Source organism: Coregonus clupeaformis, chromosome 3 (genome assembly GCF_020615455.1).
Source record: "Coregonus clupeaformis isolate EN_2021a chromosome 3, ASM2061545v1, whole genome shotgun sequence".
Lineage (NCBI taxonomy): Eukaryota > Metazoa > Chordata > Actinopteri > Salmoniformes > Salmonidae > Coregonus > Coregonus clupeaformis.
In genome coordinates this window covers 11,075,559-11,092,572 of record NC_059194.1, presented here as the reverse complement: position 1 = coordinate 11,092,572, position 17,014 = coordinate 11,075,559, and the positions used below count along the sequence as shown (strand labels likewise).

Genomic DNA, 17,014 nt, shown 5'->3' with positions numbered 1-17,014 from the left:
TGTATATCAATGTTTCCCATCTCCGGTCCTCCAGTACCCCCAACAGCCCAACTCCGGTCCTCCAGTACCCCCAACAGCCCAACTCCGGTCCTCCAGTACCCCCAACAGCCCATCTCCAGTCCTCCAGTACCCCCAACAACCCATCTTCCAGTACCACCAACAGCCCAACTCCGGTACCCCCAACAACCCATCTCCAGTCCTCCCGTACACCCAACAGCCCATCTCCAGTCCTCCCGTATCCCCAACAACCCATCTCCAGTCCTCCAGTACCCACAACAACCCATCTCCAGTCCTCCAGTACCCCCAACAACCCATCTCCAGTCCTCCAGTACCCCCAACAACCCATCTCCAGTCCTCCAGTACCCCCAACAGCCCATCTCCAGTCCTCCAGTACCCCCAACAGCCCACAATTTTGCCCTGGACAAAAACAACCGATTCAACTTGTCAAAGGCTTGATGATTATTTGACAAGTAGAATCAGGTGTGCTTGTCCAGGGCCAAAACAAAAAGAGAAACACTGCTGTATATTATAGGAAGTTTGATTAAACACATGAGGGGTCAGAATGTTCATAATTTACTCAAATTCTTCTGTGTTAAACACCTTTATTCTCAATACCTCACTTTGGGAATTAATATCTGATGCCGCCTGATCAATTTGTTTTGTCATCCTGATTAAAGACCGAGTTCACTCTCCGTTCTTTCAATCATCGTACACTACATGACCAAAAGTATGTGGACACCTGCTCATTGAATATCTCATTCCAAAATCATGGGCATTAATATGCAGTTGGTCCCCCATTTGCTGCTAAAACAGCCTCCACTCTTCTGGGAAGGCGTTCCACTAATGTTGGAACATTGCTGCAGGGTCTTGCTTCCATTCAGCCACGAGCATTAGTGAGGTCGGGCACTGGCTCGCAGTCAGCGTTCCAATTCATCCCAAAGGTGTTCAATGGGGTTGAGGTCAGGGCTCTGTGCAGGCCAGTCAAGTTCTTCCACACCGATCTCGAAAAAAACATTTCTGTGTGGACCTCGCTTTGTGCATGTAGGCATTGTCATACTGAAACAGGAAAGGGCCTTCCCCAAACTGTTGCAAGCACAGAATTGTCTAGAATGTCATTGTATGCTGTAGCGTTTAAATTTCTCTTCACTGGAACTAAGGAGCCTGAACCATGAAAACAGCCCCAGACCAGTTGGCACTATGCATTCAGGCAGGTAGCGTTCTCCAGGCATCCGCCAAACCCAGATTCGTGATGGTGAAGCGTGATTCATCACTTCAGAGAACACGTTTCCACTGCCCCAGAGTCCAATGGCAGCGAGCTTTACGCTATTCCAGCCGACCCTTGGCATTGCGCATGATGATCTTAGGCTTGTGTGCAGCTGCTCGGCCATGGAAACCTATTTCATGAAGCTCCCGACAAACAGTTTTTGTGCTGATGTTGCTTCCAGAGGCAGTTTGGAACTCGGTAGTGAGTGTTGCAACTGAGGACAGACAATTTTTGCGCGACACGCTTCAGCACTCGGCGGTCCCGTTCTGCGTTTGACCCATTGTTGCTCCTAGACTTTTCCACTTCACAAAAACAGCACTTACAGTTGGCCGAGGCAGCTCTAGCAGGGCAGAAATGTGACAATCTGACTTGTTGGAAAGGTGGCATCCTATGACGGTGCCACGTTGAAAGTCACTGAGCTCTTCAGTAAGGCCATTCTACTGCCAATGTTTGTCTATGGAGATTTCATGGCTGTGTGCTCGATTTTATACACCTGTCAGCAACCGGTGTGGCTGAAGTAGCCGAATCCACTCATTTGAAGTGGTGTCCACATAGTTTTGTACAGTGGGGAAAAAAAGTATTTAGTCAGCCACCAATTGTGCAAGTTCTCCCACTTAAAAAGATGAGAGAGGCCTGTAATTTTCATCATAGGTACACGTCAACTATGACAGACAAAATGAGAAAAAAAATCCAGAAAATCACATTGTAGGATTTTTATGAATTTATTGGCATATGATGGTGGAAAATAAGTATTTGGTCAATAACAAAAAGTTTCTCAATACTTTGTTATATACCCTTTGTTGGCAATGACACAGGTCAAACGTTTTCTGTAAGTCTTCACAAGGTTTTCACACACTGTTGCTGGTATTTTGGCCCATTCCTCCATGCAGATCTCCTCTAGAGCAGTGATGTTTTGGGGCTGTCGCTGGGCAACACAGACTTTCAACTCCCTCCAAAGATTTTCTATGGGGTTGAGATCTGGAGACTGGCTAGGCCACTCCAAGACCGTGAAATGCTTCTTACGAAGCCACTCCTTCGTTGCCCGGGCGGTGTGTTTGGGATCATTGTCATGCTGAAAGACCCAGCCACGTTTCATCTTCAATGCCCTTGCTGATGGAAGGAGGGTTTCACTCAAAATCTCACGATACATGGCTCCATTCATTCTTTCCTTTACACGGATCAGTCGTCCTGGTCCCTTTGCAGAAAAACAGCCCCAAAGCATGATGTTTCCAATCACATTCTTCACAGTAGGTATGGTGTTCTTTGGATGCAACTCAGCATTCTTTGTCCTCCAAACACGACGAGTTGAGTTTTTACCAAAAAGTTATATTTTGGTTTCATCTGACCATATGACATTCTCCCAATCCTCTTCTGGATCATCCAAATGCACTTCAGACGGGCCTGGACATGTACTGGCTTAAGCAGGGGGACACGTCTCGCACTGCAGGATTTGAGTCCCTGGCGGCGTAGTGTGTTACTGATGGTTGGCTTTTGTTACTTTGGTCCCAGCTCTCTGCAGGTCATTCACTAGGTCCCCCCCGTGTGGTTCTGGGATTTTTGCTCACCGTTCTTGTGATCATTTTGACCCCATGGGGTGAGATCTTGCGTGGAGCCCCAGATCGAGGGAGATTATCAGTGGTCTTGTATGTCTTCCATTTCCTAATAATTGCTCCCACAGTTGATTTCTTCAAACCAAGCTGCTTACCTATTGCAGATTCAGTCTTCCCAGCCTGGTGCAGGTCTACAATTTTGTTTTTGGTGTCCTTTGACAGCTCTTTGGTCTTGGCCATTGTGAAGTTTGGAGTGTGACTGTTTGAGGTTGTGGACAGGTGTATTTTATACTGATAACAAGTTCAAACAGGTGCCATTAATACAGGTAACGAGTGGAGGACAGAGGAGCCTCTTAAAGAAGAAGTTACAGGTCTGTGAGAGCCAGAAATCTTGCTTGTTTGTAGGTGACCAAATACTTATTTTCCACCATAATTTGCAAATAAATTCATTAAAAATCCCTCAAATGGGATTTTCTGGATTTTTTTTCCTCAATTTGTCTGTCATAGTTGACGTGTACCTATGATGAAAATTACAGGCCTCTCTCATCTTCTTAAGTGGGAGAACTTTCACAATTGGTGGCTGACTAAATACTTTTTTCCCCCACTGTATATATAGTGTATGTTTTGATTATTTGGTTCATTCAATGCTCTCCCACTAGATGCATTAGCGCAGTCAATAATTAGAACATGCCTCATTCATATTGGAGTCCCGAAAAAGCATTAGCAGGAAATGATTTACATGGCTCGTTTGAACTTCACAAACAACTGACGGTAACAAAAAATTAGAATTGGCGGGGAACAAGGCATCGCTTCTGATAAGTTGACTTTGTGTCTGTCTCAGCATGCCGAAGGTGGGAGAGAAGGGAGCCTTGCGGGGTTCCTTTTCTGTGACAAACCCAGACGGTCTGGCAAAAAGGTAGAGATAAAGGCTGTTTCCCAAATGGCACTCTATTCCCTGTAATAGTGCCCTATGGACCCTGGTCAAAAGCAGTGCACTATATAAGGGATAGGGAGCCATTAAGGACTCAAGCAAAGACTTGTGTGACGGTGCATAAACACAAACTGCCCTCTGGATGATAAACACGTATTATGATCAAATGGGATCTCCAGCAGTGTGCCAGTCTGTTATTGGATTATAGATAAATAGATACAGTGCTGTTACGAACCCCGTGGCTCTAAACATCTAGGGTGGATGGACATGAGACCCGTAACATAAATTCATGTAAATTATAAGTGTGACATGGAATAGTGAGAACAAATAAGACACAACTACCATGAACTACCGTCAAACACAAAGTGTTTATTTATGAACACACGGTAAGGGTTTGGGAAAAAGGGCTGAGCAGGACCCAAGAAATGAAACAATAGTGTAAAACCCCTAAACTGATCTAGCCTGCCTGAAGAACCGGCTAGGCTACTGCTAGTCATACAAAAGTACAGTGGGTGGTCCGCTCAGGTCTAACTAGTGTTTTTAGACAGATTTCTTCCTACGGGTAATGTACGCCCAAGGGCAACTAGCTTAAACTCCCCTTTTCCCAGAAACACACAAAGCTACTAAACAGGGTAATCATCAACTAGCGAGTACACAACACACAGGACACCACCGTGTCCATACTCACATATGGCAAAAAGTCTCTCTCTCTCAACAAACACAAGTCTGGTTTTATAAAATGGGATGTGTGATTGAACAAACGAATAACAGGTGGTGCAATTAACAGGAATGTTCACTGATTGGTCCAATCAGCAGACACCTCAACGACCACCAATCAGGAACATACAGGACACCTGTGATTAGGGCAGAAAGAGTAGAAACACACAAAAACACAGGATACCTGTATCCGTAACACTCCCACCCTTAAAAGAGCAAACCAAAATGGTTTGCGACACACGTATTATCACAACACCCAAATTCACAAATCATCCTATCGGGATAACAAAAAAAACCTAGATCATTACACACGAGACAAAGCATCTGCCAACACATTATCTAACCCCTTTTTGTGGCGGATCTCCAAATTATAATTTTGCACGACAAGTGCCCAACGCATAAGGCGTTGGTTCTGGTTGTACATCCGGTGGAGAAAAAACTAAGGGGTTATGGTCAGTATACACTACCACTGGTAATGCACTGGAACCAACATAAACTTCAAAGTACTGCAGAGCTAACAACAAAGCTAGAGCTTCTTGTTCAATGGTGGAATAGTTTGTCTGACATTTGTTAAATTTCCGTGAAAAATAACAGACAGGATGGTCCACTCCACTCTGGTCTTGCTGCAGTAGAACAGCACCAGCACCTCTGGCACTTGCATCTACCTCCAGTTTAAACGGCCGCTCAAAATCTGGCGCAGCAAGAACAGGAGTACTACACAAGAGTGCTTTAGCAGTGTTGAAAGCAGTACAACAATCTTCAGACCATACAAATTTTCTCGCCGGACTGAGCAAATCCGTTAATGGAGCAACTACCGCAGAGAAATTTTTACAGAAACTACGGTAGTAGCCAACCATCCCTAAAAAACGGCGTAGCTCTCTTCTGGTGGTAGGTGCGGGAAATGCGTTTATAGCTGAGACCTTGGCATCTACAGGGCGCACCTGACCATGGCCGACCTGTTTACCAAGATAAGTAACAGTAGCCTTCCCAAACTCGCACTTTGCTAAGTTCAGGGTTAGAGAAGCGGTTGCTAGACGTTCACACACTACCCTTAGAGTGTTAACATGATCAGACCACTCAGTTGAATAAATGACCAGATCATCAAGGTAAGCACTACAATTAGGAACTCCAGCCAATACTGTGTTAACCAGGCGTTGGAAAGTGGCTGGTGCGTTCCGCATCCCAAATGCCATGACAGCATATTGTAGGAAGTGATCTGGGGTCACAAATGCAGAGATGTCGGAGGCACGTGGGGTTAACGGCACCTGCCAGTAACCTTTTAGAAGATCTAATTTAGTTACATAGGTAGCAGCACCAACAGTATCAATACAGTCATCCAGTCTGGGTAACGAGAACGAGTCGGGCACTGTGACAGCATTGACTTTCCGATAGTCCGTACATAATCTGGATGTCCCATCAGGTTTAGGAACCAGAATGCACGGAGAACTCCAAGGACTTGAACTTGGCATAGCCAGGTTATTCTCCAGCAAATAACCGACCTCACCCCTCATTATCTTTCTCTTAGCGACGTTGACACGATAAGGATGTTGCTTGATAGGTGCAGCGTTTCCAACATTAATGTCATGTTCTAACACATTTGTACATGTAGGAACATCATTAAAAGACATGGAAAGCTGTGTAATAGTCTCACAATATCATCTGACTGTCTGTCCGTTAAATGAATCAGGCTTGACGGGAGAGACAGCAGCATCTCTGAATTGGGCAATCTAGCACACTGCTGCTGAGTATTGCGCAACTCCAAACCATCTCCGTCCACATCATTAACATGACCTCCCACTACAGCCGTAGCAGCAACAGAGACAGCCGACTCGGCCAGTTTCTCTGGACTGTCTACCTGAGTAACGGGTCTGCTGTGGTATGTCTTCAACATGTTAACGTGGCACACCCGAGATTGGCGTTTTCTATCAGGAGTCTGTATCACATAGTCAGTTTCAGTTAGTTTCTTTTCAATGACATAAGGACCAGAGAAACGTGCTGACAATGACGCTCCTGGCACAGGCAACAACACAAGAACTCGGTCACCTGGCTGCAGTGAACGAGAAACAGCCTGTGTGTCATAGTGTCGTTTCATCCGTTTCTGTGAGGAAGACAGCGCTTCCTTTGCTAGAGCACAGGCAGCATGTAGGCGCTCACGAGCGACTAACGTAGTCCAACACATTTTCTTTCACACACAACTCTTGTGACAAAAACTGATCCTTAAGGACTTTCATAGGTCCTCTCATGGTGTGTCCAAACACCAGTTCAGCTGGGCTGAACCCTAGGGATTCCTGTACTGTCTCACGGACAGCAAACAACACTAGAGGAACTCCCTCATCCCAATCTTTCTCAGATTCCAAACAATATTTACGGAGCATAGACTTCAGGGTCTGATGCCAACGTTCAAGCGCACCCCTGAGACTCTGGGTGATATGCGCTGACACACGGTGTGTAACTGACAAGGATTTTAGCACTTGTTTGAAAAGTTTAGAAAGGAAATTCGTACCCTGATCAGTTTGTATCACCTTAGGTAATCCAAAAGTTGAGAAGAATTTGATCAACGCTTTACTCACCACCGGAGCAGTAATCCTTCGCAGAGGAATGGCCTCTGGGTACCTGGTGGCCACACACATAATTGTCAACATAAACTGGTTACCAGATTTTGTTTTTGGTAATGGTCCAACACAATCAACCATCACATGTTCGAATGGTTCACCTATGGCCGGTATGGGACAAAGAGGCGCGGGGAAATAACCTGGTTCGGTTTCCCAACTACTTGACAGGTGTGGCAAGTCCGACAGAACTGAGCCACATCTTGTTTTAAACCAGGCCAAAAGAAATGTCGCAAAACACGATCATAAGTCTTGGTGACTCCCAGATGTCCGGACCACTGGTGATCATGAGCGAGGGATAAAACATTTTGTCGAAAGGCTGTAGGAATCACTATTTGGTAAACAGCATTCCAATCTCCGCCAGCGTCAACATGGGATGTCCATTTACGCATGAGGAGATTACCATCAATGAAGTATGCCATGTTTTTCTTCTTTAGCTCGTCCTCTGAGACAACACTAGAAAAACATTTAGCGAGACTAATGTCAACCTGTTGGTTAGCGATCAGCTGCTCACGAGTAACTGGTAACTGTATTGCTTCAGCAACAAGTTCCACATCCTTCTTCCTTTCTCTGGGCTGTTGGTCAGACTGCACCAGCTTACCAGAGGTAGCACCCGAACTATCCTCTGGGTCACACTCTCTGAATAGAATCGTGTCTGACAAATCTACCACTTCACCCACTTGTCGTGCTTGAGCACGTGTGACAGCACAAGCGGGAACACATCTGGATAACCCTGTGCCAGCTCCTCGGAGAGAGACTGGTCACTTTTATCCAATACCTCCAATATGGGTATTACCTTTCCTCCGGCAATATCGTTGCCCATTATAAATGTCACACCTTTTACTGGCAACATAGGACGTACGCCCACTCTGAACAATCCACTGACTAACTCAGAGTGTACGTTCACAAAGTGCAATGGCACTGGGACGAAACCCATTTCAATTCCTTGTACTAACACACTGGAACCACAATATGTATTATTAGACAAGGGCAACACATCAGCTAGTATGAACGACTGCGCCGCACCAGTATCTCTGAGGATTCTAACTGGACGCTGAGACGCTTCATTATCTGATATAGAAACAAACCCCTCAAAAATGAACGGTTCATAACTGTGATCTGGGACAGGGACTTTCAAACCACATTCACTATGAGGCTTCTGTCTTGATTCCGGCCTTACAACCGTCACGAATCAGCCCAACACCCGTTGGCGGCCTGGCGTGCTGAGGCATCCCCGGTTTGCGTTTTAGCAGAAAGCAATCATTAACTATATGTCCCACCTTATGACAATAGAAACAGTGACGCACATCTTTTGGGCGCGCTGGATGTACTGCTGGTCGACTAGGATTAAAAGTTAGCAACTCCGCAGCCCGGCTCTCCGTACGAGCCGAAAACACGCTCTTATGCGTCAACACAAACTCGTCTGCCAATACAGACGCTTCCGACAGTGAGGATACTTTCTGTTCGTTCAGATAAACTACAATGCGTTCGGTAAGCAATTTTTAAACTCTTCTAACAAGATTAACTCCCGTAGAGAGTTAAAATCAGTTACTTTACTAGCACTGTGCCATTTGTCAAACAGATTTCCTTTGTCTCTAGCAAACTCCACATAAGTCTGAGTAGGAGACTTTTTATGAGACCTAAATCTCTGTCGATATGCCTCAGGAACAAGCTCATAGGCACGAAGAACAGTAGCTTTGACCACTTCATAATTCAAACTGTCTTCAAGAGGTAGCGCTGCCCGAACCTCTTGGGCTTTACCTGTTAGTTTACACTGAAGTAATAGGCACCATACCTCTTCGGGCCATTTCAATGCTACCGCTATACGTTCAAACACACTGAAATAGGAATCAACCTCTGACTCCCTGAACACAGGTACCAAGGTGATCTGTCTACTAATATCAAATGTAGCAGACGACACCGCTGGTGAGGCTGGCTCACTAGCAGGCATAGTATGAGCAGAGACTAACCTCGCTGTTTCTGCCTCTAGTTCCATTTTACGCATCTCCAGTTCCATCTTACGCGTCTCCAGTTCTTGATCAAGCCTACGCGTCTCCAGTTCCATCTTACGCGTCTCCTGTTCTGCCTCTAGCTTACGCGTCTCCTGTTCTGCCTCTAGCTTACGCGTCTCCTGTTCTGCCTCTAGCTTACGCGTCTCCTGTTCTATCTTACGCGTCTCCTGTTCTGCCTCTAGTTCCATTTTACGCATCTCCAGCTTGTCTTGCCTGATGTGTGCCCGCTCTTCCGCCTCCATTTGGAGCCGCGTCGAGCGGACATCGATCCTGGCATCACTGTCAGTCAGTGGGGAGAGTGGGTCATAACGGGGCAATGTGGCTGGAGCCTTAGCCTCGTCCTCAGACACTGATGGGCTTACAGAAACAGCAACCACATCCCCCTACAGGAGCAGCAGACTCAGGCGGCGGTAACTCAAGCACTCGCTCGTTTAACAATATCGCTAGCACTACTTCCCTAACTTCTGCTTTCACTATACCCCTCGGTATGGGTACAGAAAAGTGGTCAGCCAAAGCCTGTAGATCCACTCTACGACAATTCTCAAAACCTCCCACGTAGGGTTTTCCAAAAATGCCTCCAACTCAAAAGTAGCCATCCTACTAGCAACACGAGCCGTCGACTACTGAACACACAAAAAAACAGGTAGTTACAGCTGCTAAGCTCAACACTGAACCAGACACTAACTAATTTACATGAGTAGCATGGGATAGATAGGATCCCGGACGAGCCCCCACTTTATGTTACGAACCCCGTGGCTCTAAACATCTAGGGTGGATGGACATGAGACCCGTAACATAAATTCATGTAAATTATAAGTGTGACATGGAATAGTGAGAACAAATAAGACACAACTACCATGAACTACCGTCAAACACAAAGTGTTTATTTATGAACACACGGTAAGGGTTTGGGAAAAAGGGCTGAGCAGGACCCAAGAAATGAAACAATAGTGTAAAACCCCCTAAACTGATCTAGCCTGCCTGAAGAACCGCTAGGCTACTGCTAGTCATACAAAAGTACAGTGGGTGGTCCGCTCAGGTCTAACTAGTGTTTTTAGACAGATTTCTTCCTACGGGTAATGTACGCCCAAGGGCAACTAGCTTAAACTCCCCTTTTCCCAGAAACACACAAAGCTACTAAACAGGGTAATCATCAACTAGCGAGTACACAACACACAGGACACCACCGTGTCCATACTCACATATGGCAAAAAGTCTCTCTCTCTCAACAAACACAAGTCTGGTTTTTATAAAATGGGATGTGTGATTGAACAAACGAATAACAGGTGGTGCAATTAACAGGAATGTTCACTGATTGGTCCAATCAGCAGACACCTCAACGACCACCAATCAGGAACATACAGGACACCTGTGATTAGGGCAGAAAGAGTAGAAACACACAAAAACACAGGATACCTGTATCCGTAACAAGTGCATTCGGAAAGTATTAAGACCCCTTGACTTTTTCCACATTTTGTGTTACAGCCTTATTCTAAAATGAATTAAATCCAACATTTTCCTCATCAATCTACACACAAAACCCCATATTGACAAAGCGAAAACAGGTTTTTATTACAAATAAAAAACACATACCTTATTTACTTAAGTATTCAGACCCCTTGCTATGAGACTCGAAATTGAGCTCAAATCAAATCAAATGTTATTGGCCACATGCGCCGAATACAACAGGTGCAGACATTACAGTGAAATGCTTACTTACAGCCCTTAACCAACAGTGCATTTATTTTAAATAAAAAAAGTAAAATAAAACAACAACAAAAAAGTGTTGAGAAAAAAAGAGCAGAAGTAAAATAAAATAGTAGGGTGGCTATATATACAGGGGGGTACCGGTGCAGAGTCAATGTGCGGGGGCACCGGCTAGTTGAGGTAGTTGAAGTAATATGTACATGTAGGTAGAGTTAAAGTGACTATGCATAAATAATTAACAGAGTAGCAGCAGCGTAAAAAGATGGGGTGGGGGTGGGGGACAGTGCAAATAGTCCGGGTAGCCATGATTAGCTGTGTCTTATGGCTTGGGGGTAGAAGCTGTTGAGAAGTCTTTTGGACCTAGACTTGGCACTCCGGTACTGCTTGCCGTACGGTAGCAGAGAGAACAGTCTATGACTAGGGTGGCTGGAGTCTTTGACAATTTTGAGGGCCTTCCTCTGACACCGCCTAGTATAGAGGTCCTGGATGGCAGGAAGCTTTGCCCCAGTGATGTACTGGGCCGTACGCACTACCCTCTGTAGTGCCTTGCGGTCGGAGGCCAAGCAGTTGCCATACCAGGCGGTGATGCAACCAGTCAGAATGCTCTCGATGGTGCAGCTGTAGAAGTTTTGAGGATCTGAGGACCCATGCCAAATCTTTTCAGTCTCCTGAGGGGGAATAGGCTTTGTCGTGCCCTCTTCACGACTGTCTTGGTGTGTTTGGACCATGATAGTTCGTTGGTGATGTGTACACCAAGGAACTTGAAGCTCTCAACCTGTTCCATTACAGCCCCGTCGATGAGAATGGGGGCGTGCTCAGTCCTCTTTTTTTTTCCCTGTAGTCCACAATCATCTCCTTTGTCTTGGTCACGTTGAGGGAGAGGTTGTTATCCTGGCACCACACGGCCAGGTCTCTGACCTCCTCCCTATAGGCTGTCTCATCGTTGTCGGTGATCAGGCCTACCACTGTGGTGTCGTCGGCAAACTTAATGATGGTGTTGGAGTCGTGCCTGGCCATGCAGTCATGGGTGAACAGGGAGTACAGGAGGGGACTGAGCACGCACCCCTGAGGGGCCCCTGTGTAGAGGATCAGTGTGGCAGATGTGTTGTTACCTACCCTTGCTCAGGTGCATCCTGTTTCCATTGATCATCCTTGAGATGTTTCTACAACTTGATTGGAGTCCAGCAGTGGTAAATTCAATTGATTGGACATGATTTGGGAAGGCACACATTTGTCTATATGTCAACTGTCTCCCACAGTTGACAATGCATGTCAGAGCAAAAACCAAGCCAAGAGGTCGAAGTAATTGTCTGTAGAGCTCCGAGACAGGATTGTGTCGAGGCACAGATCTGGGGAATGGTACCAAAAAATGTCTTCAGCATTGAAGGTCCCCAAGAACACAGTGGCCTCCATGATTCTTAAATGGAACCACCAAGACTCTTCCTAGAGCTGGCCGCCCGGCCAAACTGAGCAATCGGGGGAGAAGGGCCTTGGTCAGGGAGGTGACCAAGAACCCGATGGTCCCTCTGACAGAGCTCCAGAGTTCCTCTGTGGAGATGAGAGAACCTTCCAGAAGGACAAACATCTCTGCAACAATCAGGCATTTATGGTAGTGGCCAGACAGAAGCCACTCCTCAGTAAAAGGCACATGACAGCCTGCTTGGAGTTTGCCAAAAGGCACCTAAAGACTCTCAGACCATGAGAAACAAAATTCTCTGGTCTGATGAAACCAAGATTGAACTCTTTGGCCTAAATGCGAAGCGTCACATCTGGAGGAAACCTGGCACCATCCCTACGGTGAAGCATGATGGTGGCAGCATAATGCTGTGGGTGTTATTTTCAGCGGCAGGGACTTGGTGACTAGTCAGGATCGAAGGAAAGATGAACGGAGCAAAGTACAGAGAGATCCTTGATGAAAACCTGCTCCAGAGTGCTCAAGACATCAGACTGGGGCGAATGTTCACCTTCCAACAGGACAACGACCCTAAGCACACAGCCAAGACAACGCAGGAGTGGCTTCGGGACAAGTCTCTGAATGTATTTGAGTGGCCCAGCCAGAGTCCGGACATGAACCCGATTCGAACATCTCTGGAGCGACACTCCCCATCCAACCTGACAGCTTGAGAGGATCTGTAGAGAAGATTGGGAGAAACTCCCCAAATACAGGTGTGCTAAGCTTGTAGCGTCATACCCAAGAAGACTCGTGGCTGTAATCGCTGCCAAAGGTGCTTCAACCTGTTTTTGCTTTGTCATTATGGGATATTGTGTGTAGATTAATAAGGGGGGGAAAAAACAATTTCATCCATTTTAGAATATGGCTGTAACATAAAAATTTTGGAAAAAGTCAAGGAGTCTGAATACTTTCCGAATGCACTGTACATGCACTGAGGATACAAAACATTAGGAACCCCTGCTTTTTCCATGACATAGACTGACCAGGTGAAAGCTATGATCCCTTATTGATGTCACTTGTTAAACACACTTCAATCAGTGTAGATTAATGGAGGAAACAGGTTAAAGAAGGATTTTTAAGCCTTGAGACAATTGAGACATAGATTGTGTATCAAATCAAATTGTATTTGTCACTTTTTAAATTTTTTATATTATCTTTATTTAACTAGGCAAGTCAGTTAAGAACAAATTCTTATTTCCAATGACGGCCTAAACGGGCCAAACCCGGAGGACGCCTTCTGTCCTGCACACAACTGGATACATGGAAAGTGATCAATGCACCTTACATTTACACGTACACTACTGTTCAAAAGTTTGGGGTCACTTAGAAATGTCCTTGTTTCCGAAAGAAAAGCAATTTTTTTGTCCATTAAAATAACATGTATTTGTCCTCTTGCTCAGTTGTGCACTGGGGCCTCCCACTCCTCTTTCTATTCTGGTTAGAGCCAGTTTGCGCTGTTCTGTGAAGTCAGTAGTACACAGCGTTGTACAAGATCTTCAGTTTCTTGGCAATTTCTCGCATGGAATAGCCTTCATTTCTCAGAACAAGAATAGTCTGACGCGTTTCAGAAGAAAGTTATTTGTTTCTGGCCATTTTGATTCTGTAATCGAACCCACAATTGCTGATGCTCCAGATACTCAACTAGGCTCAAGAAGGCCAGTTTTATTGCTTCTTTAATCAGCACAACAGTTTTCAGCTGTGCTAACATAATTACAAAAGGGTTTTCTAATGATCAATTAGCCTTTTTAAATGATAAACTTGGATTAGCAAACACAATGTGCCATTGGAACACAGGACTGATGGTTGCTGATAATGGGTCTCTGTACGCCTATTTAGATATTCCATTAAACATCAGCCGTTTCCAGCTACAATAGCCATTTACAACATTAACAATGTCTACACTGTATTTCTGATCAATTTTATGTTATTTTAATGGATAAAAAAAATAGCTTTTCTTTCGAAAACAAGGACATTTCTAAGTGACCCCAAACTTTTGAACGGTAGTGTACTTTTGGAGGGAGAGTGAGAGACGGAAAATGAATACTATAATGCAGAAAGTCAATAGATTTCAACAGTCAGTCAATAGATCTACTTTTGTGAGCTTGCCTTTTGACATTATTAAGATGTTTGCCCTGAAGCACAGTACACACACTCTGTCCCTGTGCACTTACTTACTCTGTCAGGCTCTCCCTGAGTACTGAGTCAACAACAAGATGCAGTTCACAGGACCAGGGGAAGTACTTTACAACTCAGTATGGGGCGAAAACACAAACACACACACACTCAGGGTCACACACTCACACTCACTCGTAGTCCTAGAATAGAAAAATACTCTCTTAGTTGCAGTAGTTTTTTGCTTTCTAACAGCTCAGGGCAGGGTTTTGGGGATGGCATCCAAATGCCTTCTCTTTATAGGTTGTGGCGTCTGTGTTCCTGATATGTTATTGTGTTAGAGGGACCTTGTCTATACCATCTCAGTCTCCATTCACTTGTGTTACTCTATAAAGGTTTATAACTAGAATATGGATCTGATTTTAATTACATCATTTATCTTGATCATTTTGGCAAGTTTGGGTTACTCTGTATTAATTGTATCGCTTTGATGTGAAGTCATCTCTATTCTGTTTCCTTTCTTAATTTGGCCAATGTGTTTATGTTTAATTAGTTGTGTTTAGTATAGGCCTGTGAGCATAATGTGATATTCTGTCTTTCTTTCCTTATCTCCCTTCCTCCATTCCTCTCTCCTTTCCTCTTCTTCCCCTAGTCTCCATCCCATGGTGTTGTCCGCGGTTGGTGGTCTCTGTCGGAGCTGGACGTTCTACTCCTGGCGGGCACGGCTGGCCACACCCTCAGCCTGTCGGCCAGCAGCTTCGTGGAGGAGGAGCACCAGGTCTGGTACTTTCTGCTCAACACCCTCTGCCTGGTCGTCTTCCAAGACGTCTGTCGCAAGTACTTCCGGGAGCACCGTGCTAACATTGGGAGCTTGGAGGGCGAAGACTACCTCCTCCCCTCTAATGAGGGGGACGCGGTTGCCTCACCGTTGGCTGATTTGGGGGTGACGGACGTGGGTTCGGAGAGGTGGCTGGCCCTGGCGACCCCGCCGCTCACCCTGGCGTGTTGTCGTCTGCTGCGCTCGCTCAACCAGACCGGGGTGCAGTGGGCTCACCTGCCTGACCTGGGACACTGGCTCAACAGGTGGGTATGCTGAAGTTTGATACTATGTATTGTTGTGTTGTGTGTTACTTCACTCAGGATGAATGTTGCCATAAGCAGAGCTCCATACAATACTATATAGTGCTAGTTGAATATATTACATTTTCTTCATTTGAAGCAGTCTTTTTTAGTTTGCTTTTTGCCAGTTCAGATCCTTTGGCCAATTAATTACAATTCTGGGTACACACTCCAAACACTTTGCACCCCACTGCTTTGTAAGGCCATCGTCAGTTTACATCCCTGTTAGTGAGCATTTCTCCTTGGCCAAGATCATCCATCCACCTGACAGGTGTGGCATATCAAGAAGCTGATTAAACAGCATGATCATTACACAGTTGCACCTTGTGCTGGGGACAAGAAAAGGCCACTAAAATGTTTTTTCACACAGCACAATGCCACAGATGTCTCAAGTTTTGAGGGAGCGTGCAATTGGCATGCTGACTGCAGAAATGTCCACCAGAGCTGTCGCCAGAGAATTTAATGTTCATTTCTCTACCGTAAGCCGCCTCCAACTTCGTTTTAGAGAATTTGCCAATATGTCCAACCGGCTTCACAACCGTAGGCCACGTGTAACCACGCCAGCCCAGGACCTCCACATCCGGCTTCTTCACCTGCGGGATCGTCTGAGACCAGCAACTCGGACAGCTGATGAAACTGAGGAGTATTTCTGTCTGTAATAAAGCTCTTTTGTGGGGAAAAACGTATTCTGATTGGCTGGGCCTGGCTCCCCAGTGGGTGGTCCTTGCTCCCAAGTGGGTGGGCCTATGCCATCCAAGGCCCCTGCCCAGTCATGTGAAATCCATAGATTAGGGCCTAATGAATTTATTTCAATTGACTGATTTCCTTATATGAACTGTGACTCAGTAAAATCATTGAAATTGTTGCATGCATTTATATATTTTTTCAGTATATAAAAGAAACAGCTCATGGTAGCTAATACTGTTCCATAGGATTCAACCTGGTCTTAGTCTGCCCGAGACAGCTCCTCATCTGATCCTTGTTTCCAACATGATTTCTCTCCTTTCTGTTAGACCTATGGTCATTTTCATCTGGTTGTCTTAGCTGCATCTTACTCACTCCCTCAGGAATCAGGTTAACGTGCTTCATTGTCTAGCCATGTATTGTATCCACTCAGTCATTCTTCCTCCTTGGAGCTCCCTCAAGGCTGCAGGACCGCCACACAGACAGATGGCTAGTCCGGGCTGGTCTCCCAGTCTGAACCAGGGCCCATTCCACCCCATTAGATCTGTGCTCTGGCCAAGATTTTGTCCACATGCTTATGCAACTTAGTGGTAAACACCCAGGAAACGTACATTTGATGTATATGGTCAACCCTGGAATGACTCTTCAGGTTATGTCTTAATGGTCCAATGCAGCCGTTTTTATCTCAATATCAAATCTGAAGTACCTTACTGTGATTGTTTTCAATTAAATGGTCAAAAATAAACAAAAATAGCTTCTTAACAACAGCTATTTTAGCATTTGTCTTAGTTTTAGTCTTAAAATATCTTCTAGTCTTTGTCACATTTTAGTCATTTCATCCTTCGTTAGCTTTAGT

The 17,014-nt window shown here is 45.3% G+C and overlaps 1 protein-coding gene across 2 annotated transcripts in view; it reads left to right on the top strand.

Annotated features, from left to right (window-relative positions):
* Positions 1-17,014, top strand: part of LOC121540485 (GPI ethanolamine phosphate transferase 2) — a 133,757-nt gene that overhangs the window by 85,480 nt on the left and 31,263 nt on the right. For both annotated transcript variants that reach the window (XM_041849394.2, XM_041849404.2), the window contains one exon: positions 15,008-15,438. In XM_041849394.2, the coding sequence (XP_041705328.1) occupies positions 15,008-15,438 (431 nt within the window). The remainder of the gene's footprint in view (positions 1-15,007; positions 15,439-17,014) is intronic.